This window comes from Sorex fumeus, unplaced genomic scaffold (genome assembly GCF_029834395.1).
Source record: "Sorex fumeus unplaced genomic scaffold, SorFum_2.1 ptg000037l, whole genome shotgun sequence".
NCBI lineage: Eukaryota > Metazoa > Chordata > Mammalia > Eulipotyphla > Soricidae > Sorex > Sorex fumeus.
Window position 1 is genome coordinate 71,040,035 of NW_026606094.1, and position 26,036 is coordinate 71,066,070.

At 43.0% G+C, this 26,036-nt stretch overlaps 1 protein-coding gene across 1 annotated transcript in view; it reads right to left on the bottom strand.

Moving 5' to 3' along the window:
* The window catches only part of CPVL (carboxypeptidase vitellogenic like), a 127,112-nt gene that overhangs the window by 86,074 nt on the left and 15,002 nt on the right, over positions 1-26,036 (bottom strand). Inside the window, exons 3-6 of the mRNA XM_056118313.1 lie at positions 14,217-14,331; positions 13,186-13,244; positions 11,799-11,878; positions 5,801-5,867 (exon numbers count right to left, since the gene is read on the bottom strand). Of these exons, the coding sequence (XP_055974288.1) occupies positions 5,801-5,867; positions 11,799-11,878; positions 13,186-13,244; positions 14,217-14,331 (321 nt within the window). The remainder of the gene's footprint in view (positions 1-5,800; positions 5,868-11,798; positions 11,879-13,185; positions 13,245-14,216; positions 14,332-26,036) is intronic.

The window sequence follows — 26,036 nt, forward strand, 5'->3', positions numbered from 1 at the left end:
AGAGATGATTTCAAAATGAGAGGTGTGAGAGGAAAGATAATAACAGGAGACTCAAACAAACAGGAGCCCTGCCTTTTCTCCCAAACAAAAGAAGCTTTTCAGTCATCTTAACCCTGTGTCTCTGCATCACACACTCGAGACCCCTAGTACATGTCCCCACACCCCATTTTCAGCATGAACTGGAATCACAGGCATCTCATCCGGGGGCTCATCACGCTAGCCACACTGCAAAGATTATCTAAGTAAATACACAAAGCCACGCTGTGTGGTAGGACTGACATTCTGGCTCCTGAAATCTTAGTACACACCTAGGAAGGTTATTAACAAGGTCCAATCCATTTGCATGAAAAAGGAAAAAAAACCTTTCTGAACTGACACATTTGTTTTTCAAGGATGATTCAACCAACTGAAAAAGTATTATATTTTGGCCTCCCTTGGCATATGAGGACATGGAAAAATAAAAAGACATTTCCCCTCTCTAAAAAAATGCTTACAACTATTGTTCGAGGGTGGGAAGGAAGACATTCTGGAACGATGTCACACTGCACTGGTATATACAAACATTAGTATTTTTGTTTTGGAGAGGAAGTGCCCCCAAAGCAGTGCTCAGTCACAAGAGGAAGGTCCAGTGAACCAGGCTATCATGTCCATTCCAGGGTCCAAGACTGTGGTGCTGCTTGGTCCCTGCATTGCTGAAGACCACCAGGACTATAGCTGGAGATACTCAGGGGGTCATATGGCACTAGGATTGCCCAGGGTAAAACTGGGGTTGGGTACATACAAAGGCCATGCGCCTAACCCTTCCCTGCATTAGCCGCATGTATATAGATGCCTCCTATAATAAATGTACATCAAAATCAGTGGTTTTCTTGAGGGCTGGAGAATATCCCAGGATTTCATAGGAGAGGCTGGAAACCTACCAGATAGTTTCAGCCTACTGGTCCAACATTTCATGGCAAGGGTTCAAGGACCAAGGACCTTGTGGGTGTACTATGTTATTTTGCCAGTTTGCCACAATTATGCTCAGGCTCTACAGTACTGGGATTACCTCGTCACCCCGAACTCCAGGCCACATTGGCAGTGCTCACGGGCCTCCAGGATTGTATCTTTCAATATTTGTGGGGCACAAGGTCCCCTGAGTTGAACCTGGCTCCTAAATCAGTGATTTTCAACCACCAGTCTATTAATCAGACACAGACATTTCTGCCAGTTGCAAAAAAATATGTTGAATAAACACATGATATGCTTTGAGGGTGCAGACAAGGGGCCTGTGGTGATGCATAAATGAAACAGTGTGGGTGTACTATGTTATTTTGCCAGTTTGGAAAAATGGTTCTCCCGGTGTCCACATTTACAGGTGTGAGAAAAGTGAAAGTCACCAACCCCATGCAATAACTGAATCCAAACCATCCCGGGATGGGATCTAAAAATCGATCCCTTAGCACAGATCCAGATGGACTCACAAACCCTGTTCAAAATCATGCAAAAGGGGGACAGAGCCACCAGCCTGTAGATGTTCAATCTAGAGGTCTCTTCACTTCTCCCTTCTGGCCTGCAAATGGAAGAAACTAGACAGAAAATACAGCACTCAAATGTTAAAAATCCACGAGGCATTGTCTATAGAGCTCTTCTTTCTAAATAAAGATGTTTCCTCCAGATTGAAGAGATCCCATGGAGTCCATGCAAGCACATCTATCCCATGCACGTCTGCCCCCTTCATCCCTATCTTCATTCCTTTCATGGCACAGGCTTCCTTAAGGTACCCATCTTCACAGCAAGAAACATAGAAAGAAAATTCTCCCTTTCTATATACATTCAGAAACCACTAAGCACTGTTTTCCCGTTGCTCATCAATTTGCTCAAGCGGACCCAGTAATGTCTCCATCGTGAGACTTGTTGTTACTGCGTTTGGCATATCCAATACGTCACGGGTAGCTTGCCAGGCTTTGCCGTGTGGGTGAAATACTCTCGGTAGCTTGCCGGGCTCTCCGAGAGGGGCGGAGGAATTGAACCCGGCTCAGCCGGGCTGGCTACGCACAAGGCAAATGCCCTACCACTGTGCTATCACTCCAGCCCTAAACAAACTGAAAATAGGCGAGCAAGATTATTCATCCAGAATGTGGAAGCTTTGCTCCAACGTCAACATCATGGTTAACAGCCCAGCCATATTATTTGCAAGACAAAGAATTACACACGCCTCTCAGCCTCTTACTCTTCTATTGGAGGTGAGACAGACTCTCTCTCAGGTTATTGCCCAAATAATGGGTATGCCATTTCTTGCCCACTCTCCAACCTGCTGCAAGATAGGTGAAAGAGAATCTCAGGAAGAGGTTCTAGATCATCTTGATTAATCCCAAAAGCACTGTAGCACTGTCCTTCCATTATTCATCGATTTGCTTGAGTGGACACCAGTAATGTCTCACTGCGAGACTTGTTACTGTTTTTGGCATATCGAATACGCCACGGGGAGCTTGTCAGGCTCTGCCGTGCAGGCAGGATACTCTCGGTAGCTTGCCAGGCTCTCTGAGAGGGATGGAGGAATCGAAACTGGGTCGGCCGCTACCCGCTGTGCTATCATTTCAGCCCACTTAGATGTCAACAGTCCAAGCCATCAGAATAACTTTTCCAAACCTCTGAGAAAGAAGAGCATGTAGGTGCTAAAAGAAGGAAGTTTCTAATTCTATTAATTTACCATCCCTATTGAAACTATGAGATTATTTTTGCTTTCTCTCCCCTTAGATTATACTGCTCCTACCCAAACCTTTCTGCCTTACCTCTGGGATTGTCACTAAGATATCCCTCTGGAAATCGCTCATCTACTATTCTCAGGGATAGTAATTCAGAAGGTGAATGCCCCACCCATCCCCTCATGATTCCCTGTGATCCCTCCTATCCCGGAGGCACTGGGGTAGGTGATCCTGTTAAGTCCTTACATCCCATTCTGGAGAATCTGTATATTCCATCCCCCTTATCTCATCTATCCATTTCAGAACGGTTTTGGGATCTCAACAATTCCTGTGAGATTGGAGAAATACGGGTAGAGTCATTGGAAAGAAGAAAGTGAGCTGGTTGGTTATACCCGGAGATCAGGGGTGGGATGAAGGGAAAGGACAAAAGTAAAAAGGTCCAAATAAACCAGTGAGGTCCAAAGCCAGGTAAACAGATCAAGAAAGAATGAGAGAAAAAAATGTTTGAACATCCAGATTCAGTTACGCCGCATGCCAACCAATCTATTTTCTGCAAGCTGCTCTAACTAGGATTTCTGTCGCTTGCAAGCAAAGGAGCCTTGCTTAACACAACTCTCTAGATCTGCTGCATTCCATTTTAACTCTCACCTCCTGCTTGCTGCCTCCTGAGTATCTGACATATCTACATTGAGAGGTAGATATCAATCCCTCTCTTAGACGGTTATTCTTTAGAGCTACCTCTCTAATTGCACAGTTGATTCTGATTCGGATTATTGTGATACTTTTATATTTAAGACCACTTCCTACCTTACTCATTGCCAGAATGTCTAACACTTGGTCAGTGACTCAGGAGTAGCTGATACTCAATGAGTGTGAGCTGAATTGAGTTAATTGAATTTTGTTACAAATACGTTTCAGTGAACACAGTGTCCTTCAACAGTATCCCACTAGGTAGCTGAAAGGGATCAGTCAGCCCCATGCATCCTTGCACCTCACAAGGCAGCGCTGAGATTTCTCTTCACACAGCATGCTTGTTTCCACCTGAGAGTCCTTGCATTTGATGTTTTTTTTTTCTTTCAGGAAAGTTTTTCTCCCAAATACTGCAGTAGAGACCACTCAAGGTTCCAATCAACTTTGTCTCTGGTGAGAACCTTTCTCTGGTGGTCTCACCCAAAGCAGCAGCATCCCAGCCCCCAGAGAGCTGTCTTTTTCATAGCGCCTATCATGACTGAAATGAATTAATAAATAGTACATACTTCTATTACTTTATTTAAAATTGCCTTTCACTCAATGAAAGCAAGGATTTTTGTTGTTGTTCATAATGGTCACTAGCCTCTTGGAATTTTCATGTTCTCAAAATAATAGCTAGTGTACATCCATCTTAAAATAACATCAATGTCAAAGAATAATAAAGAACAAACTCTAAAATTGTAACCAGCATAGGCAGGTGGCCCTAACTATATATTAGATTAGAACTTGAAAAAAAAACTCCTAAATTTTTAACATAGTACTTTGACTTTAAACCTGTAGCTAGATAGAGCCTAAGGGACAAAACAGTTGGAATTTTAAAAAAATTAAACTTGTATATTCAATATTGAACTGGTATATTTCCCTTTGGTAATCATACTGACAGAAGTAATTCTGAAAGAATTCTATGAATATTATAGGATTGAGCAAAAGTAAATACAGAGATGACATTGGTCCTTAATGTGGGATGAGATGCACAAATATAGGATACCCCTTAGTGTGAAGTCATTTTGTTTCCTAGCTCTACCCACAGATTAAGTTTAAAAGAAACAATATGCCAGCAGCAATGATAATTAGTGTTCAATTGCTGGTTTTAAAGTACTGCTTCCACATTCAAAGGAGCCAACTTTCCTTAGTGGGAGGGGATGATTTCAGGGCTACATTAGGGAAAGTGTAAGAAAATTCTGGAACATATGTTTGTTCCTAAAAACAAGGAAAAGCTTAAAGACCTGCCCAAGGGAATAGGAGCCAGATTGAGGAAGACCCATTGATCACATCTGGAACAATAAGACCGATCCAAACTAACAATTATGACAATTTATTTTAACACATTAAACAAAAATACGAGTCTATGTATGTACAGTGACATGCTGAGGGGTGGGGCCACTCCTGGCAGTGCTTGGGACTATACTCAAGTCTGTGCTCAGGGGGTATGGTTATAACTCTTAGTTGTGCTCAGGCGCCCATTGTGGTGTCAGAGGTCAAACAAGGGTCAGTGGCATGTATCTTAATCCCTTTACTATTTCCTAAATCCCCATAGTGACATTTTAAAAGATAATAAGATAGAAAAGAGGTAAGGACATTGCCTAGAGAAAAATACCAGATGACAACTACAAATCAATGGGGAAAAAAAAATCATTTTACAATTTCCAAAGTAACAACTGTCTTAGAGAGGGATCATCAATGGAGGCACAAACTACTGGGTGACAAATTTAGAGTGATAAAGGTCTCAGATGATTTATTAACTTTTTAAAAGTACCTTTGTAAAAAGAAAAAAATGAGGGGCCACACCTTGCAGTGCATAGAGATTACTCCTGGTTCTGTGCTCAGGGGCTCATAAGTACTGCTGGTGATTGAACCTAGGTCAGCCATACTCTCTCTACCTCCCTGAAAAGGTGCTTTTCCAAATAGGGCAGACACCGTATGACTAGTGATAGAGTTTTCATTACCATTTCAGAATGGGACAAGGAAATAGTCTATACCTCTTCATGTGGTACAGTAGAAGGTATATAACTGCATGGAGTATTCCTGCCAAACCATTTTTTTTTCTTTTCTGCCTTCTAAGCATGGAGGAAAAATTCTGATAAATGCAGAAAATGGGGCAGTTGCCAGAGCATCTCTCCCAGACTTCAAAATCATCCTAAATGACCACAAGAAGGAGCAGGAGCCAAAGACTTTACAATCCATTGTCGGTTATAAAACTGGGGTTAAGGCATATGTGGTTAAGAAAAAAGAAGGATAATTGGAGAATGTTGAATATCGATTAAATTGATTTTAATGTCTCTGTTCTGAATGAGGAAGACACAAGTACCATACTGTATTTCAGTAGATGATCTTGGAAAAATGAAAAGATGACTTCAACTTACCTCCCCAGTGGCATAAAAGTCATTCTTCTGATATTGAGGAAACAACTGGAAAAACTGAACTAAAGCTCTACAAAAAAAAAAAAAAAGAACAATAAAAACACATGGAATCAAAACAGGCTGATGCTACACTGCCAAATGTAACCTTTGAAAATGGGCTTCACTGTTGAAATAACACACCAAGTCTTAGTGTGCAGAGCACCGAATTGTCTGTGAATGGGTAGGAAATCCTTGCAGGCTAACTTTGGGACTCTAAGAAGCTGAGACATGTAGCTAATCAACACTGGGCAGGTTTCCAAATCTCTGTGTTATCACTTGGATCCTTGAGCTGTTGAGGACATCCCAGAGCAAAGGGATTCCAGCTTTGCCTATTACAGAGCAGATCTTGCCGGCAGTTAATGCTATGAGCCCATTAACCCAAGTTTGGATGTAGGTAATGGGCTCCTTTGTTCCTTACCTATGTTCCCTGTGGGGAACTCTGGACATTTCTAATGGAGCTTCCTGAATTGCAGTGTTTTAATAATGAAACTTCAGTGTTTTAAAAATAAAAAAAATCAAAGAGTAGAAAAACTACAAAATGACTCTGGTCTAACAGAAAATCACAACGTAGCCCTAGACATGGAAGTCAATGTGCAGTGAGTTCTGTGTAAAGTAAGGTCATATTTGCTAGCCAAGGCCAACAGCCACTTTGATGACTTACGCGAAACAGATTTAAATGGTCTCAAGAACTGACTTCATAATTATCGAGTAAAGGGGAGAGTATTGAATGATTCTTTACTTGACTGAAATCTTTCAAAAAGGAAACAAAACTTTGTTAAGCTCAGCAACTCTGAAAGTTCAGACCCAATTACACCACCAGAGAGGGTTTTGTCCCTACTCCCTAAGAAGAGTCAAAACCAGAAGGCCATGAATATCATCCAGTGAGGATGAAAGGCTAAGAGGCCCTACAAAACCAGAAGGAAGGGAAAACTCAAGGGTTACTGAGACAAGATGCATCATTACAATCACCACTACCCAAGCTCTAGCTTCACTTTCAAAGGCCCCATAAAAATCTGCCATTAAACACTGTTGCAGGGTTTCAGTGTATTTCAATGTATTATTTAGAGCAACTAAAACCTTGCTAGCTACTAAATATGGGAAGCTGCATTCTATAGTTTCTATGTTTGTACTGGCAGTAAGCTTCTTTAGAGCCAAGATAAAAATAGGAGTTTATTCTCTACACTTTCTGCTCCAACCTTCGGGCTAAAAATCACTTTTCTTTCTCTCTTTCTGTTAGTTGCAATGGCAAAAGATAATTTAATATAGTCAATCTCAATTAAGCCTGATGTTTCAGCTAAAAGCTTTTCCGTGGAGAATGTTGGCTAGTTGTTAGAGTTGCTGGATTTAGTAAATAAAAATCATAGAAAAATGTCATGCATGTGAATTTTGGATAAACAACAGTTTTTAGGATGTCCTAAATAAGGCATGGTACATACTTAGATTATTCATTGTCTATCTGAAGTTTATATTTAATTGGGCATTCTAACTTTAACTGGCAGTGTTAGCTGAAGAAGATAATCCAGTTTGCTTTTCACTTTAACATGCCAGGATTCTCTAGCTGAAGGTTCCAAGGCAAAGTCCCACTGGAGGAAATGATTATAGAGTTTTAATTTCACAATAAGATCACAGCAAAAATGTAAAAGGCTAATAATAGCAGGCCTGTGGTAGATATTTATTATGACAGTGAAGAATGATAAGCAAATTTAGCAATTTAGATTTATGTATGTCAGAGGCTCTTTCAGCTGGGTTTTAAACAGGACTATTTTTATGACATTGCAAGGGTTTGCTTATAAATATTATGTAGAACTCAAAACACAGAAACAACCTTAGATGCCCAAGGATGGATGACTGGATGAAGAAGTTATATGTGTATGTACCTCATGGAATTCTACTCAGCTAGTACTGAAGTCAGGTCTTTTGTGACAACATGATGGAGCTTGAGGTGTTTTGCTAAATGAAATAATTTAGAAAGTGAAGGATACTTACTGAAGAGGAGTCATTCACATGTGGAATACAAATAGTCAAACCAAACTTGAAAAGCACAACAAAAAATATCTTAAACTCTGAGAATAAAAAGGTATGGTAGGTATTGGAGAGAAAAAGGAGGAGGGTTGGAAGGGCTGGATCAGGGGTCATTTTGATAGTGTTTGGGGATTTCTGTGTTGGGTGTGGTGACACTTGTGCACACACAGATGTGCAAAGCTACATTCCTGAAGTTCTACAGTATTGTAAAGCTATAATATATCGATGCAAGTCAGTATTAAAATAAAATGCAAAATCATGACACCACGAGCTTTCACATTTTAGCAGAATTCCTAAAATGTATATATTGTGTATACACAAAAGTTAGTTGTAACAGAAATCCTGCCTCTTCTACATGAGTCCTTTTGGTAACTTTGCCAGCACTGTACTAAAGCCTGGTCAAATATTTTAACTTGGGAACTGAAGGTTTTGTCCATAAAACTGAATTTTCATAGGACAGAGGAGTTGGGAAGGCCCTTGGGACACTGGTGGAAGGAAGAGGTCTCTCTGGTGATGGGTGTGGCTGGAATATGTATACATCAAAATAGAATTAATATTATTATAAATCTTAGTACTTCAATAAAAATGGTAAAAAAGTTTTTATTAAGTTAAAGTATAATGTCAGTCAAATGCTATCTGGTGGCAGTCAAATGCTACACAATGACAGAAAACAAGGGGAGGCGGATGACTTTTCAAGGGAGAATGATGAGAAGAAAACTATTTCTCAGAAAAATATTTTGAAAGGGACATTGTGGTGTTGAAGACAGAGAAGACCATGGAAATGGTGAGAGCTATTGATCTATAGAAAGCATGGAGGTTTGGTCAATATGAATGGCCTTCTTGTTTTGTTTTGTTTTTAAGTCACACCTGGCTGTTGTCAGGGTTTTCTCCTGGTTCTGTATTCAGGAATCACTTCTGGTGGGGCTTGAGGGACCAAATGGGATGCTGGGGAACAAGTCCAGATCAGCTGTGTGCAAAGCAAGTACCCTCCCCACTGTACTATCTCTCTGGCCCAATATTGATGGAGTATTTAATAAAGTCATTCAGGAATTAAAATTCTAATACAGAGCTCCACACCAACAAATGCCAAACTTAGTGACTGGAGAGATACTACAGAGGGTAAGGCCCTGCATATAGCCAAGCCATTGCTCTATCCTGGCACCACAAATGGTACTCTGAACACCATCAACAGTGATCCCTGAGCATAGCTGAGGATAGCCCCCAAGGAGACAAAAGCATACTCTGATACAGGTTTAGTCAGGAATAAGCTGAGTATAAAAATCTGGGCATTTCTCCCCTCCTCCATTCTTGTCCATTCTCTATCTTTATTCCATATCCTTTCCTCCCTCATGGATCAGGCAATGTTTCATAACCATGATGTTGTAAAGCTCTATCAATCTATATTATTTCCCACAAAGTTCACTACGTGGAATAGAACGATAGCAGCATTTCCATTCGACTGCTCAAGAGAATAACCTGAGGTGCTTTATAAGACCCAGGGGGCTTGCCGACCACCAGAAAGTGTCCAGCACATGTAGACAACCAATAAAGAGACCGGCACTAGTTAGCATCTTCCAGATCAAAGTCAGTACATTTGTCTTCAATAAATATATTAGTTTTTATTTTTTTAACCAGAGAGGCATTGTGCCTTAACAACACATTTCAAATTAGGCAGAGGGTGGCAAGGTAGGGGGAAGTGTTTAAATATCTTGTTGGGGGGTGGAATCCCACCTATTTTCCAAAAACAAATTAATCTAAATGTGACTGTCAACCGCCTATTTAATAGTCTACTGCTTACAGCCATGCACTATTAATAGTCAAAGGGAATGGGGGCATTTGGGGGTGGGCGGGGGGGAAATGGTTTTTCAAAGAGAAAGCAAAGCCCACTCTTTAAACCTGTAGTAACCCATTTACAGGTTTCAAAGGGACGTTCTTATTCCAAACACCCATCTGGAGGGCCTGAGAGAAGAATGTAGTCACAAAGGGAAACAAATAGTGTAAACTATAAAGGAAACAGCTGAAATCAGTTTTCTGCACTACCCTTGATTAGCTATTTTCCAGCTCTAAGAGCCCGAAGCAAAAAAGAACTAAAACAGCTATAAACAATGGATGCTTTGAAATAGGTTCTCTTTACATGTCATGCAAGAGGAGATGTACCACATGGCAGCAGTAAAATCCACACGAAGGGTCAACTGGAAGCTGTGACCATCTTGGAGGAGGGGAAGGAGAGACAGAAAAGATGGCAACTGCTCTGGCTGGGAGGCCTAATGTGTTTTATATAGAACCTCCACCCTGGGGGCGTTTGCTAGTTAAGCAACTGAGCTTGTTTGGATTAATGCCCAAAGAGGACTGACCAGGGAAGGGAACTCCAGGAAGGAGCAGGTTTCTGATCCTAAGGAGAGAGCTCATTCAGGACTAAATGAGAAAGACATGGTACTTCAATAAATTTGTAAGTTCAACCATCTTTAAATGTGTCCCTGGAGAGACAAAGGGAGAGCATGAGTTTGGTAAACTGGAGGGAACCTCTCTGAGGGCTAATCTGCCTCCAGGGTTCTTGATACCCAGAAGCAAAAGTGTGGGGTCCTAGGCTCCCTCACTGGATACTGAACAGAAGTGTGAAAATAAATGGAAAAAATGAAAGTATACGGAACAGCAGACATTTTCTTTTGTCTGAAGAGAAAGAAAGGGAAATATCGCTGGGAGAGAATCCAGGAAGTTCTCCCCTCTCCTGACTTTGGGGAGAAAGAAGAAAATGGAACAGTTTTGTCTGAGATGAAAAAAGATAATCTGATTCTGACTAGATTTACTCTCACTTTAAGGGATGGTTGGGTTTGCTCACCAAGTAATTAGCAGAATGAGTGTTTAGTGTATGTATGTGTGTGTGTGTGTGTGTGTGTGTGTGTGTGTAGTTAGCTTTCTGGTTGCTGGTTTCTCTAAGTAATTTATTATAATGCATAAAGTGGTGCCTAGTATCCAGAAATGAATATGAGAAATTGGACTCTAGTAATCATTCAAACTGGAAAAATGTGCCTAACTATAAAAGTGCACTTACAAAAAGTACTAAAAATAGCTAAACTAGATGTAAGGAAAAGGAAGAAATCATGTATTTGCTGTTTGATTGGGTTTGTAACCTTACATTTTCCTTCAACTTTTTTTTTTAAAGAAAGAGACAAAAGATTAGCAGAACTTTAAGCTTGGAAAAGTCATTTAGGAGAATGAAAAAGTGCAAGTAAAAAATGGCATCTGAGAATCACACAGGAAGAAATCCTGGAAAAGGAAATAAACAAACAAATACCTGAAAAGATTTCATTTCCTGGCAAAGTGAAATATACTGGGAGGCCAGTATAATTCTTTCGTTGACTACTTCTACTACTTCTGCTGTTTCTTAAAGGCCATTTTTACAAAGTCACCATTGGGCCTTAAGATTTCTGCTCTTCTGGGTCTGTCTCTGCTGGCCAGTTTTTCTAGTTATTTATGAAAATATGCCCAAGTGGAAAATGGGCCCTGTATGTGTGCAGGGATGTTGGGGGTGGGGGTGCTCATAGTTCTACTTCAAAGAACCTCAAGAAGGAGTGTTCCTGAAATACCTTCAGAAACTGATGCTATGTCATGTGAAAAAAATTAGAAAGAAAAAGATAAATACTCACTTATCGCACCCTTATGTGGAATATATAGAGAAACAAAGCAAGAGAATAAACAAAACCAAACCAATAGATAGCCTTGTATTCAGGCCACAGAACTTGAAACAATAGATGGTGGTGAAGGTAGTACTTGTGGTGTGAAGATTTACTTTTTGAAGATGTGTGAAAACAAACAAAACACCACTCCTAAAGCATGTACAGTGATGCCAACCAATAATCCCTCTACCATCAGATGAATAATCCTCTTGACACAGAAAAAGGGTAGAGAGAAGAGTGTCAAGAGAGAGCGGTCCTGTTACCTGTATAAATTTTGTGCCACATCATCCTCATTGGTTGCATATCCCCGGGGATCTTCAGTAAAACTGAAGCCTGTGCCCACCTAAAGGGGAAATAAATATACAGGTATAAATACAGAGCCACGCGTGCCTCAGCGCCCTGCAGAGAGATCTAAGGCTGCAAGGAATTGACTATATTACAAAGACCAGGCCTCTGATTGGACTGTTGCCATCAGGAGGATGCTGCGTTTCATCCCTTTCCCCAACTCCCTCTCTAAAGGCAAACAAAATAGCAGCACAGAGCTCTGCCCTCAGGTCAGTGGTGAAGCCTCCAAATTCTGCAGGGGGGACCCTGCCAGATGTTGATTTAAGGTGGAGGAATTCACCTTTCCTGGCCCCTGCTTCAGTACTCGAAGACCCAAAGTGGTCTGCTCTCTGAAGCTGGAGTGTGCGTTACTCTGTGCTGCCAAGAACAAACCCTGGGGATAACAGATAGCTGTGTGTGTGAGTATGTGTGTTTTCATTTCATTTCTGAGAAATATGGCCACAAAGCCCTTTCACCTTCAGCCAACAAGCAGATTTAAGGCAAGAATTTATTTTAAAAGAATAGTACCGAACACCTAGAAATGCATAGGAAACTGGTCAGTGAATCCAAAGGACAATATCTACTTGTTTCACATCAATAAGCTGCAAAAGGGATGCATACCCCAAACCACATCAGATGGACATATCTGCTGGGAGTTTTTACCCTCAGCTCCTCACGAACACCCGAGAGAGTCGGTGTTTAATTCCAACTTCTGTAGGAATATGCAACTACAAACTCTGAAAGAGGACAAAGCAGACCAGAAAAATGGGGCGATGTGAAGGATGGAATTAGTTTTCTCCCTATTTATTTGTTTTATCTTAGAATCATCAGGAAAGTGAGGGAAATTATTTGGGGGCAAAGCTCTTCCTGTGTGCAGCGCTGACTCTTATCATATCTTGCAGTTTGTCGATTTCAGAACTTCCTGAGAAGAATCTCACATTTTTGTTCCAAGAGGGGGGGCGTTCAGTTCAAGTGAGAAGTGAAGGAGCCCAGCCTTGACTAGCTATGTCTATAAAAAGCAAGGAGTGTAACAATCCATGAGAGGAAGAATCTGTATCTGTGGGGAACAAAACAAGTGTATTTTTTCTGAATGGCCTAATTCAGTGAACAGAAGATTTAGTAAGATTAATAAAAAAAGGGTAGGAGAGAAGGCACAAGTATATTTCCCAAACTGGGTTGTAATGATACCCATTAGAGAAGCTGAATCTCAAAATTGTTTCCTAATAGGTTAGACTTTCTTTTTGAAAGGAAGAAATTGCATCTCTTTATGTTGTAAACACACTTAAGAAGAAGTAAAAAGAATAGGGGCATCTTATGGCTACTCACTGGATTATCGATGTAAAGCATGGAAAATGTGCTGGTCCAACGGAAGTCTCTGCTACGCACTATTAAAAGACAGAATGGAGTTTAACTGGGTCACAGAACTTACTGTCTAAGGCCAAGTTCTGTGCAACAGCCCAAATACACCGACCTGTCCCCCTGCCCCTTGTGACCAACTCTTGGTATATCTCTGGCATTGGTTCCCCCTCTTCTGGTGGGGAATATACTCCAGGACTTTTTCATCCTCGCTTTTCCTTTTCATGGATTTAGAGAGTTTTCACATCTAAGATGAAGGCTGAATGCACAATCCCCAGTAACTCTTTCCTGTTGAAACACCCATTAACCACAGATACAGTAAACGTGTCTGTCCTATCTAATGATTCATCCTTAACATTGGAATTCTCTTCCTTTTTCTCGGTGCTGAAGCAAATGACAGCTTCAACAGAATTGGCAGGCACGCCTTTTATATTGAGTCAAAACAATCTGGTTCACTTTCCAAGTTCTGCTCCTAGGAAAGTCTGACCCTCTCCTCCCAAAACAAGATCGAGGTAAAACTGAATTACAGAAAGATGAGGGTCTCTCTCCACTCCTTCCTTCTCTCCAGTCCCCGCCCACAACATCTTGCTGCCAAGAATCTCAGCCCCTTATATGACTGAGTCATATGGTGTTCAGTCCCTGTGAACAATTTAGGAATAAAATCCCACCCCTTAGTCCCATGTAAGCGCTCTCCCAAATAGTAATAAATACCAACTGTTCTCACAAGCTCAGACTGCTTGGGTCAGCAGCAAATAGTAAAATCATTTATAACCTTTTCTCAGATTTTGAGGGAGAAACCTCCCCAGCCAGGACACTCACCCCAGAGGATCCATTTCCTAGGACAGACTTTGGCAGGAGGCTGTTTCTATAATCTGAAACTGTTTCTATAATCTGAAACTATTAAGCCATTCTGAGTGGCTCAGCATCTTCTCTAAACTGGAGCAGAGATAATGTTGAGATGAAGAATTCTCTCCTGGAAGAAAGAGTCGAGCAGTACTTACAGGTCAGGTTTTTTGTGACAAAAAAAGGTCCATTTTCCACAAAGAGTCCAAACAGAGACGAGCCTCCCGGTCCACCCTGAAGCCAAAGAACGAGTGGGGCATCCGATGGCTGTGTCTGGAGGGAAGAGAAAAACCAGTGTCCACAGTGAGCCCTCAGAGTCGCCCCCAAGCAGGTCACCTCCCTCCCTCTTTCACGCTTTTGGTAAAATCTCATAAAGCCTTCCAGACCCCACAGGCATCTCCTCTCTAAGCAAAGCACTGGTCACCGCATATTGTTGTGAGCAGGTGTTTGTTCATATGTCCATGTCAATTTTGTGCATTGAATCTTTTTTTTTCACCATCAGATGAAGACAAGTTGCCTCTGTATGTCCTTCAACGCCTAGATCAGGTCATAATGTTTTGAGTTACATAAGCTTTGGGGAAAACTCTCCCATTTGACCAACATATTCCCAACAGACTCCTGACCAAAATACATACATATATATATATATATATATATATATATACACACACACACACATATATATATATTAGCACTGTAGCACTGTCCTCCCAGTTGTTCATCGATTTGCTCCAGCAGGCCCAGTAACATCTTCATTGTGAGACTTGTTGTTACTGTGTTTGGTGTATAGAATACATCATGGGTAGCTTTCCAGGCTTTGCCATTCAGGCGAGATACTCTCGGTAGCTTGCCAGGCTCTTCGAGAGGGGCGGAGGAATCAAACCTGGGTTGGCCAGGTCAGCCACGTGCAAGGCAAACACCCTACCACGGGCATACTTCCCGAGATCTGCAACTGCCTTTCAACTTTGAGTCACCAAGAATGTGGTCATGCTGAAAATACCAGGTTCAACAGAGCCAGGAATGGATGACCTCCCCTCCCCTGTTTCTGGCAACTTGGCAGTCACATCCACAAGCCACTTCTGACTGCGCCAGATAATCTCTTCAATGGCCACAATGCAGAGACTCGTTATAAATCTCTCGGAAGAGAGCATATGACAACTTGTGATGGTCAAGCCGCTAAACCCTGCGCCCGGCTGTTTCATTTGGGGCACCCCTGAGGGAGGTGGGTGAAGTGCCTCCCTGCAGTAAGGGACCCAGTCTTGGCAGCTGAAAACCTCCAGAACTCAACCGCTGCCATGCTCATAGCGGCTCTCTTCATACTTCAGCCAAGCCTCACCCATGAGTTCCTGGACCGTGTGGCCGCATATGACATCTCATACCTCACACCACTCATATTCCAAGCGCACCATATTTGATGGGGGTTTAAAGTAGAAGGCAGCCAATCTCAGAGGAAAAAATATTTTTATGCATATATACACAAAAGGGGCTAGAGCATAGCACAGTGGGTAGGGCATTTGCCTTGCATGGGATTGACCTGGGTTCGATTCCTCTGTCCCTCTTAGAGACCCCGGAAAGCTACCGGGTGCATCCTGCCCTCATGGCAGAGCCTGGCAAGCTCCCTGTGGCATATTTGATATGCCAAACACAGTAACAACAAGTCTCACAATGGAGACATTACTGGGCCCGCTAGAGCAAATCGATGAACAATGGGAGGACAGTGCTACAGTGCTTATTTAGAACAAACAATCCAAAATAAATTATTTTGGTTCTGCTTTGGGGCAGAGGTTGGGGTTGGGGATGAAAACATCCAAAATATGGTGGTGGGAAAGTGCAATGTTGGTGGTATTGGTGTTTGAATACTAAATGTAATCAAGTATTGTGAACTACTTTATAAAAATAAAATTAAATTAAAAAAAAAAAGAATGTGTCACAGGAACAGGAGAGACTTCAGTCAACTCCCAGGCAGGTCCAGTGTCTCTTCAGGCAGAGCTTCTTAAACTTAGAGATCCCTTTTTGACAGAGAAATACAACTTGATTGAGCTAGGCCAGAAACCCATCAGATATGTGATGAGTTGGATTTTTAATTAATTTTTGGCTGTTGCACGTTCAAAAAAATTCTATGTTGCCAAAAAAAAATTTTTTTTTTACTCTCCCACATTTAATTTGTCACATGGCTTAAGAAACTCTGATCTAGGCTGTGCAATGCAAAGCCACAAAACCCTAAACAAGGAACCAGCTTTAATGTAGTTGATGTAAATAAAAAGAAGGCATTGACAGGGTCAGAATGCTGAGGAATAGCTATCTGCTGCAGCAGTACCAGCTCACTTCCTGTCAGGATCTGCACTTTCCTCATTCAACACACCTTTATTGGGTCCCTCATAGGGGAAGGTGGGACACGTCAACACACCTCTGAATACCTCAGGTTCCGAATTAAGTGCATGTCAGAACTGTGAGAGGATAAAAAAAACCAAACCCTATTTTCTCGGAAACTCCATTTTAGGAGCGACAATATAAAAGCCAACAGAAATAAACACATGAGGGAAGGAAATCCGTGTGGAGTTAACAGAGTGACAAAAGGCTGAAGGGAAAGGCGCTTCCTAGAGACGCAGGGATCAGGGAGATTCTCAGACGGAACTGAGGTGGAAGGCTGAGAAGGTTTCAGGCCCAAGAAGTCAGGGCACAAGGCTGAGATGGAGGGAAGTGTCAGGGAAATCCTAGGCCAAGTAGGAGCCCTGTGAGAGCACTGAGCTTGAAGGGCACTGGCATTCAGCAATTCCTCCAGAGCAACTGGAAAAAAACTTCACTGGGCTCCAACAGGACCACAGGACATGGACCCTCCACGGGTCACAGGTCACTGGTAGGCTGTCAGCTCAGTTCGCTGGCAAGGAGCCAGCAAGTTGGTCTAGCCTCTCATGGTGCCTGCTCGTGGAGCTGGTGGGGGGCTGTTGAAAGAAGCCTGGAGCAGAAGAATATGCAAGAGGCCATAAGCAAGAGAACATGCGGGAAATCTTAGGACAATCCCTTGTGCATGATGAAAGCAGAGTCAGTAGCACTGTAGCAGTCAGATGGAGACAGTGTTTCACTCTGGGGTACTGGGAGATCTGTCTCATCCGCTTGGGTGAGGTGACAAGTAGGAAATCTAGAAGGCTCCTAGGGGCTTCACAGGTGAAGCTTAGCATGAGGAAGGTTCTCAAATCCAGGTCTGGTTAGATTTAGGTCTCAGATTAGTGCAGGGCTGGGTGCAGGGGCAGGGGAGAGATCTACAGGGGATGGGTGTAAGAGAGAGCAAGTGATCTGAGATTCCACAGCCAAGAACATGGCAAAGAGATGATCACGCCAAGTTCTAACCACCCCAATATGCAGTGACAGAGAGTTTTCTCTTCCTCAAGTCTGGCATCAGGTCCTGAGCAGCTTGAGAAAGGAGCTGGTGTGGGGGTGTTGAAATAGGCCTGGAACAGAAGAATACGCAAGAGGCCAGAAGCAAGAGAATATGTGGAAAACCTTGGGACAATTCCTCGTGCACAATGAAAGCAGGGTCAATAGCACTGTAGCACTGTCTTCCCGTTGTTCATTGATTTGCTCGAGTGGGCACCAGTAACATCTCCATTGTGAGACTTGTTGTTACTGTTTTTGGCATATTGAATACGCCATGGGAAGCTTGCCAGGCTCTGTCGTGTGTAAGCAGGATACTCTCGGTAGCTTTCCAGGCTCTCCGAGAGGGATGAAGAAATCAAACCTGGGTCAGCCATGTGCAAGGCAAATGCCCTACCCACTGTGCTATTGCTCCAGCCCGGGGATGTCATCAAGAAGCAGAAAAAGTTGGGAGGCAGAGCCAGGCGGCCACTCAGTAGCAGAGCTTGGGTCAAAGGGAGAAAGCTCTTGCCCAAACTGGGTTTAAGTCTCTGGATTTCCTCCCCACGCACTGTGGGGCTCGGGAGCAGCAGCCTCAGTTGTCAGCGTCTCTCCCCAGGTAAAAAATAAGCATCAATAATAGTACATAAGCCACATGGCTGTTAGTTTTTGGTGGGATATGACAAGGTTTGTACATCCCATGGGTGGCATCCGGATTCTACAAATAGGTACTTGTTTGTTTTTTGTTTTTGTTTTTAAAGAAAATTATTACTGTGGTTTAAGGACCATATCTGGAAGAACTCAAGGCTTACTCCTGACCCTGTCCTCAGGGAGTACTCCTGGCAGTGTTCAGGGGACAATATGCAGTGTCAGGGATTAAACATGGATCACTACATATGATGCGAACATTTTACCCAATGTATAACCACTCTGGCGCCTGATTTCTTTGGTCTTTGATTGTGGAGTTTGGGGGGCTGTACGTATATTTTGTGTACATTATATAGTCGAGTTCCTTTTGGATTTTGAGGGAGGCTGGGGATTACATCTGGTAGTACTCAAGGGTTACTCCTGGCTCAGCACTCAGGAATCACTCCTGAAGTGGTCAGGCGACCATATGGAATGCCGGGGATTGACCCTGAGTTTGCCATGTGTAAGACAATTGCCTTTCCTGCTGTATACCATCTCTCTGGCACCCACTCTTTATGGTTTTAAGGGAACCATATGCAGTGCCAGGGATCCAAACAGGACTGGGAAGCACTTTAATCCCTGTAAGATCTCTTTTGCTTCTGCAAATACACACTGGTATCTGTGTGTGTTCTGCAAACATGAGCTATTGTAACAATAGGAAATCTAGGGGACTTCTAGGTGTCATGAACATTTGTCATTTTTCCTGGCCCCTGAGGCTGACATCTTCTTCCTGACAGTTCTGCACTAGTGAGGTCTCTTGCCTCAAAGATTGCCAGTGTCCATAAGGAGTTTAAGAGAAATGGAGACTATTTTTATAAGTTGAAGCAGGAAAAATAAAATCCAAAGAGCCTTGTAAAGATACTGCCAGCAGTAGGACAGGCTGGAAACCACATCTCCAATGTAGAACCCTGGTACTGGGGTCCGGCCTGCCCTCATCTTCCTCACCTTTCAGATGGCACCCCGGCCCATGTCACAGGTTTGCTGAGAATTCTGTGCTATGGTAAATGCCACTGTGTGCAAGGACTAGAACCCCCTGTCCTGCCCTGCCTGGCCCCTGCTCTGTGTGTGTGTGTGTGTATGTGTGTGTGTGTGTGTCTTGTTTAACTCCATGATTTTTATCTCCCCTCAGGCCCTTCTACTTCCTATTCGATCCCTTTCACCAAGAACCCCTTTCACCAGTGCTCCCTTTGCAGGCAACACAAGTGTACCTAAGAGGCAGACACAGTGGAATCTGTATGGAAATCATTCCAGTCTCCTCTAGAAGGCAAGGGCATGCGAGCCCACCCATTTCAGAGGTACCCAATCCATCCCTACCGCTTCCTTCCTGACGGGCACAAGCTCATTTGGGAGTCTTGTGAGTCTGTGGCTCTTCGTGTTGCTGCATATTTAAATGCTTTGTAATATGTCCGGTGTCATGGCCCAAATACCTATAACTGAGCCCCAGGGGTGTCTCAAGCTCATTAGTGTTTCCCAAAGCTCCCAGGTGACCATTCTATTTAGACTGAGTTGAGCAGCTGCCAGAGCGATGGTGAGTTGGCTTCTCGGAGGTTCCAGGGCTCCTGGTGTCCACCCTCTTCCCCTGGCCTTTCATGTCCTTTCCCGTGACTGGGTGCAGTGATGGTCCCTTGTGTTCTCTGAAAAAAATAGCCTGACCCTGAAAGGCCACACTACAAAGAAAAGGCCAACACCTCGGTGCCAAATTTGTATATTATGCAACTTGGGAGCACTGCACTCTTAGACTGCTAAAGTACTAACAAACCTACACACACATCTCTCCTCAGCTGACCTGACTCGGCAAATTTACTTTGCTGAAGGAGGTGAGGTGAGGGAGGCTGACCAACCTTTGAAGAAGGCCGGCTTTCTGAAAGAAATCTCCACACACATCTTTCTACTCTGACGAGTCAACTGTGAAGTAATACTTCCCTTATCTGAAAGAGATGTAAAAGTCAGATGCCGGGAAATACAGAAGGCTGAGAGCAAGTTGTCTCCTGCTAGTAGACTTTGGTGTCATAACAGGGGATAGCATGATGCCATGATTAGGGAAATCATCAAGTATCTGCATGAAAGTAGTAAAGTGATGGTATTAAGTGATGGCATGAAGGTATTATGTGATCATCCCTAGGGGCATATGTCTGACTCTGCATATAAGAATACAGTCCTCATGACTAGAGCCATAGCACAATGGGTAGGGCGTTTGCCTTGCACAAGGCTGACCTGGGTTCGATTCCCAGCATCCCACATGGTCCCCCAAGCACCACCAGGAGTGAGTCCTGAGTGCATGAGCCAGGAGTAACCCCTGTGCAATGCCGGTGTGACTCAAAAAGCAAACAAACAAACAAGAATACTGTCCTCTCTCATTCTTCACCCTCATGCAGGGGGCAGAGAGGGGAGAATATAAATGCAAATGACACCCAGTCCAACACTGCAGAATAATGACTAAATGAAGAAATCCAGCTTTAACCAGTTCACAATATTAGAAAATCCAGGGTCTGAAAATATGCATTAATGAAGTAATAACTCAAGAGCGAGTGAGACAAGGGAAATGGGGCATTTGTTTTTGTTAAAAATTGAACATCTTGGGGCTGGAGTGATAGCACAGTGGGTAGGGCGTTTGCCTTGCACTCAGCTGACCTGGGTTCCATTCCCAGCATCCCATATGGTCCCTGGAGCACACCAGGAGTGATTCCTGAGTGCAGAGCCAGGCGTAACCTTCTAAACATCGCTGGGTGTGACCCAAAAAGAAAAAAAAAAGATTGAACATTTTTTTTCCTTCAAAAAGTGCTTATGCTAAACAAAATGTTCAGAAAGGGTATCAAACCTTCCCCTTGCCTTCTCAGTCCTCTTCCCAAAATCCTCAGGGAGTTTGGTACTCTCCAGGATAGTTCTCACTGTGTTTCATTACATTTGCTGGATTCATTTGACAAGATGTTGTGGGATTTCTGCATATCACTATAGGATCCAGTTTGGCTGAACAATACGACGGTGAATGAATTGGTCTCAATGGACTCACTCATTGTATATGCAGCATCGACTACTTCTGGTCATTGTTCTAGGATAAACAATGTAGACCCACTACAACTCAAGGATAGTCAGGAGACTAGGTACTTAAAAGCATGGCTTTGAGGCCCAGGGAGGTAGTTCAAAGGGGTGAAATCATGAGTTTGACCCCTCATGCTCTGTGGCTCATGAAGGACACCACTGATGAGTTTTCCCGTGGGTGGTCCCCAGTCTCCTGAGCACAGTTGGGAAGACCTTCCCTTCCTTAAATAAAAGAGGGATTTGAAGCCAGAATACCATGGTTTGAAGTCTATCTTGGCTATTTACAGTTTGGCTATTTAAAGCAAGTTATTTACTTTCTTTGCATTTGTGTCTTCTGGTATTTTTTTTATTGTTTGATTTTGGGGCCATACCTGGCAATGTTCAGGGCTTACTCGTGGCTCTGTGCACAGGTGTCACTCCTAGAAGGGTTTGGGGATCCAAACGCAGTGACAGGGATCAAACCTGGGATAGCATCATGCAAGGCAAAACCTTCCCCACTATATTATCTCTCAGCCCCCCTGACCTCCTTCTTCTTTAAAGTAAGGATAATGGCAATATGTGCCTTCCAGGTCATTGACTGACTCAGAATTAATCTATGACTTATAACCATGCCCAAGAGCCCCAACTACGCATTAGTTCTGATTATTTTTTGATGAGGGGAAGACAGATCATAAGTAAGAGAATAAATACTGAATAATAAATAAATGCTGAATAAGTGAGTAATGTGAGAGACTTATAAACGGCTATCAGACTGAAGACCCAATGAAGTCCTCTGGTGATTTAAACTGAATCCTGAACAGTGTCCTAAACAGGCATTTGAAAGAAAATCTGTGTGAATGGTAAATGAGTTTGTGGAATACAGTAAGAATTTACTACAAAATGGGACAAATGATTCCTAAATATTAAAGAAGAAATAAAGGAATCCGAAACATTTAAGTGACCAGTCTCTCGCAAAGGAAGGTCAGGCAAACTCACACCCTTTGTTGGAACTCGAGAAATCTCTGCTTTGCCTCTGGAGCCCTTTCAATTCTTCTGGTGACCCCTGGTGGTCAGTTCATGAACTTGGACACTTCGTTTTCAGAGTTTGTACAAGAACAAAGAGTCTAGGTTATCTATCTGCTTTGTATAATAGCTACAGAAGGGAATCTCACATTTTCTCATATTATCACATTATTGACTTACAATAATGATCAAACCCTGCAAACCTATGTCTTAACATAGTTCCTGAAAGTCACTGAACTTCATTGATCTGTTTTAACATTCTGTGCATAAGGAGATTCTTGAAAACAATCTGTTGCTACCTTTCTCCTAGCTTAGAAGTAAGCAGAGAAGAGTGAATATAGAAAAACTCATGGGACTAAACTCCTAGAAAGAAACTCTCCTGGTCTATTTTTCCTTACAATGATATGCCTTCTCCAAATAACTCTGCCATATGCACTCTCTTTCTCTTCACCCTGTCAAACCCATCTGTTCCACTCTTCCAGGCTCTCCTCTCCATCACAGGGTAGTGATCACCTCAGGCCTTACACATATCTCGAAAGCAATGTGTTCAAATAATGAAGAGGGGAAGCATGCTTTTAATACTCCAAACATCTAAGGAATTAAGGAACACCATACTTGGTAAGTGAAAACAGCAAGTAAACCACTAACAGACCCAAATCAATGGTACTACTTAAGATGAGATGGGCAATTAGTGAATTAATTAAGGCTCTCCTCACACTTCTATATGCAGAGGCTGATCATTTGCTTGGTTTAAGTAATGTGTTCTATCTTAATTGAAGTCATTATTACCTCAAGTAAATGTCTTGAAATTCCCCCAAGTATGTTTGAATGGACTCCCATTTTACCACACAGATCCCAGTTCAGCTGATACTTTAGCTGCTTCACTAATGGTGTTAATCAAGGCAGAGCTTTTTATTTAAAGCAATTGGTTTCGTGCTTAGAATTGCTAGCTAGGTGTCTCATAATATTTTCACTCGACACCCACAAGCCATACAAACAACTTCCTTAAGATAGTCTATGCTGTTCTTCCTGCATTAACATATGCCTCAGAGACCTGGGCCCTACGCAAATAGGATGAGAACGCTATTCAGGTCTCCCAAAGAAGAATTGAAAGAGCTATGCTTGGAATATCACGTTTCACTCAAATGAGAGAAAAAATCCGGAGTTCCGACATCCGTCGACGATCAAGAATCAGGGACGCTGTCTCATTTGCCAAGGTGTCAAAAATCAGATGGACTGGTCACGTAATGAGATTTAAAGACGACCGCTGGACTTGAGCTGTTACTGACTGGATTCCACGGGATGTCAAAAGACCGCGTGGCCACCCACCTACCAGATGGTCAGACTTCTTCATCAAGATCATGAACAATCGGTTTGAGGCTCTTCATGTTCCCAGAGCGAACAGATGCCATTGGGCTACACTAGCACGCAACAGGGACAAATGGAGACGTTACTGGCACCTGCTCGAGCAAATCGACGACTAACGGGAAGTTAAGTGAAGTGAAGTGATGCTTTTCAGAGAAATTTTACTTATCGTGGTTGGTGTTGATCATTGATTATCATTGTTGTCATTGTACCATCCATGGAAAATTAACATTTTCAAAGTTTTTGTCTACTTTGAGGCTTTCTTCAACCATTCCCAGGCTGCCCATCAGCTCTCACTCATTTGAGACAGCTTATACTCCACAACAAACTTCTCCATCTTTTTCTTCCTAACTTGTCTACATGGATCTCATTCGCTCAAGAGGCAGCCATGGCTTCTTTGTCTGTGCTTCCTGCCAGAAAGTTGAAATTTGGAAGAAACAGGGGCAAGATTGTGAGAAAGAAGCCTGGCTTCCCTTCTGCTTTGAAGGTTTACTACTTACTTCTCATTAAATTTTCATTTCCCAAAGGGTATCAGACATTTAAAAGGTTTCTGCTGATGTTGAATATACCAGTGGATGGAATAAGCTTTTGTCATTCTCTTAAGCCTCCTTCTTTTGTTTTGTCTCACCTATCTTCATGCTTCCAGATTACTGATGTAGTATACAACAAAGAAAAAAGGGCAGTTCCAAGAAGACAGTAGTCTAGCCCTACAAATCCTCGATGCACTACTAGACATTATTTCAAGAGATCTGTCAGGCCTGCTCTCCCTTCTCTATGAGCCAACTGGACATTTCCTGGTGAGAGGGTCCATCTTGCCATGTTTAGATCACGTGACCTGGCACCCTTCACCTTATATGATTGGATGAAGAAAGAACACCTGGTCTAAAATGCAGCAATCCTACTCTGTCCCGAGGAGAAACACTAGTCTCTGCGAATTGCAGGGGCCAGAGACAAGTAGACCTGGAAACTGTAGGACAGCCAACTTCTGCCAAGCACCTGGGCAAGCAGAGTGTTGAGATGCTGAGAAAGAAGAAAGATGCTCAAACCAGAGATTCTGGGGTCTTAGACAAACCAAAGCTGAGACAGAAAGTGCTGCTGCCTTGGCTTCTGGTACCGTTTCAGCTCCTGGTGCCATGGACCCACCTTGTGTCCCTGGCATCTCTGTGTAGAGGCAATGTCATTACTGTGGCAGACTTCACCAGTTAGGGAGCAAATAGTTCTGAAACCACGGGATTTTCATCAGTAACTTAGCTCTCCCCAGCCCTAAATTTTCTGTTTATCATTATTTATCATGGTCACCGTCACGGTCTTCCCGTTGTTCATCGATTTGCTCAAGCGGGCCCAGTAACGTCTCCATCATGAGACTTGTTGTTACTGTGTTTGGCATATCAAATGCGTCACGGGGAGCTTGCCAGGCTCTGCCGTGAGGGCAAGATACTCTCGGTAGCTTGCCAGGCTCTTTGAGAGGGGCGGAGGAATCGAACTCGGGTCAGCCATGTTGGCCGCTTGTAAGGCAAACGCCCTACCGCTGTGCTATCGCTCCAGCCCTGATAATTTATCATTATCTTTTTTTTAAAAAAAAAACTGGAGATATTCACCTTTAATGCTGTATTTAAGTTCTAATATTTCCTCTGGTCTTGGTCAGCTGTGGGAGTCCATCACCCCTGGACAAGGATGAGAATGTCATCATCCAGGGGTGTCTACCTTTGCACTCCCCATGAACTACATTCTCAGTCCAATTGCAGCATGCTGGGTAAATTCCCCGTTCCCACAGAGAAATGGGAAAATATCACTAAAAAGAAGCATTCATCATGATTGGGGAATAAGCCTAAATATGTACTGAGAAGTAAAGGATAAGTTACTCAGGAAGAGAACCCAAGGATGGATAAACATGTGAGGTGGGGAAGGAGCTTTTCCACAGTTGAGGTCCTGAGCTCATTGGAGAAAGTCTTATGTGGCCCAGTGAGAGGCTGAGAACACTGAGAGACCTGGCACAATGCTGGTCAATCACCCTGGGCAAGAAGGAAAGGTTTCTAGGGACAAGTCAGTTATGGCTGGCAGAGGCCGGTGGGATATACAGACAAAGTCAGGGGGCAGGAGTCTGCTTGCTTGAAGGGTGGTGCACAGCTGAAAGGGTATGTGTCCAAGTCAGGAAACCTCCAAGGGTGGTTTGGCATCAGGCTATAGAAAGAGCGGGGTGGGGCAGTGCAGTGCCTACTTGTTGGAAAAGCCTGGAACATAAGGTGCCCATGTAGGGGAGAAGGGAAGAACAAGATGGTCATTGCAACAGAGCCAGGACTATAGGCTTGCAGAGAGTCTTCACGGTTTGGTGCCAGGTAAGGGGAAGCACCACTGGCCCCACCCTTATTCACACCCACAAACTACTGACAGATTGAGCAACAGGGCTGAGAGGAAGCAAAACACAGATTGAAGGAACAGGAAGAGAAGGCAATGTACAGAACAGGGAACAGGAAGAGAAGCCAACTTTCTCCTGCAATGTCCCATAGCACCCTCTACTGACAAAGCTTAATATC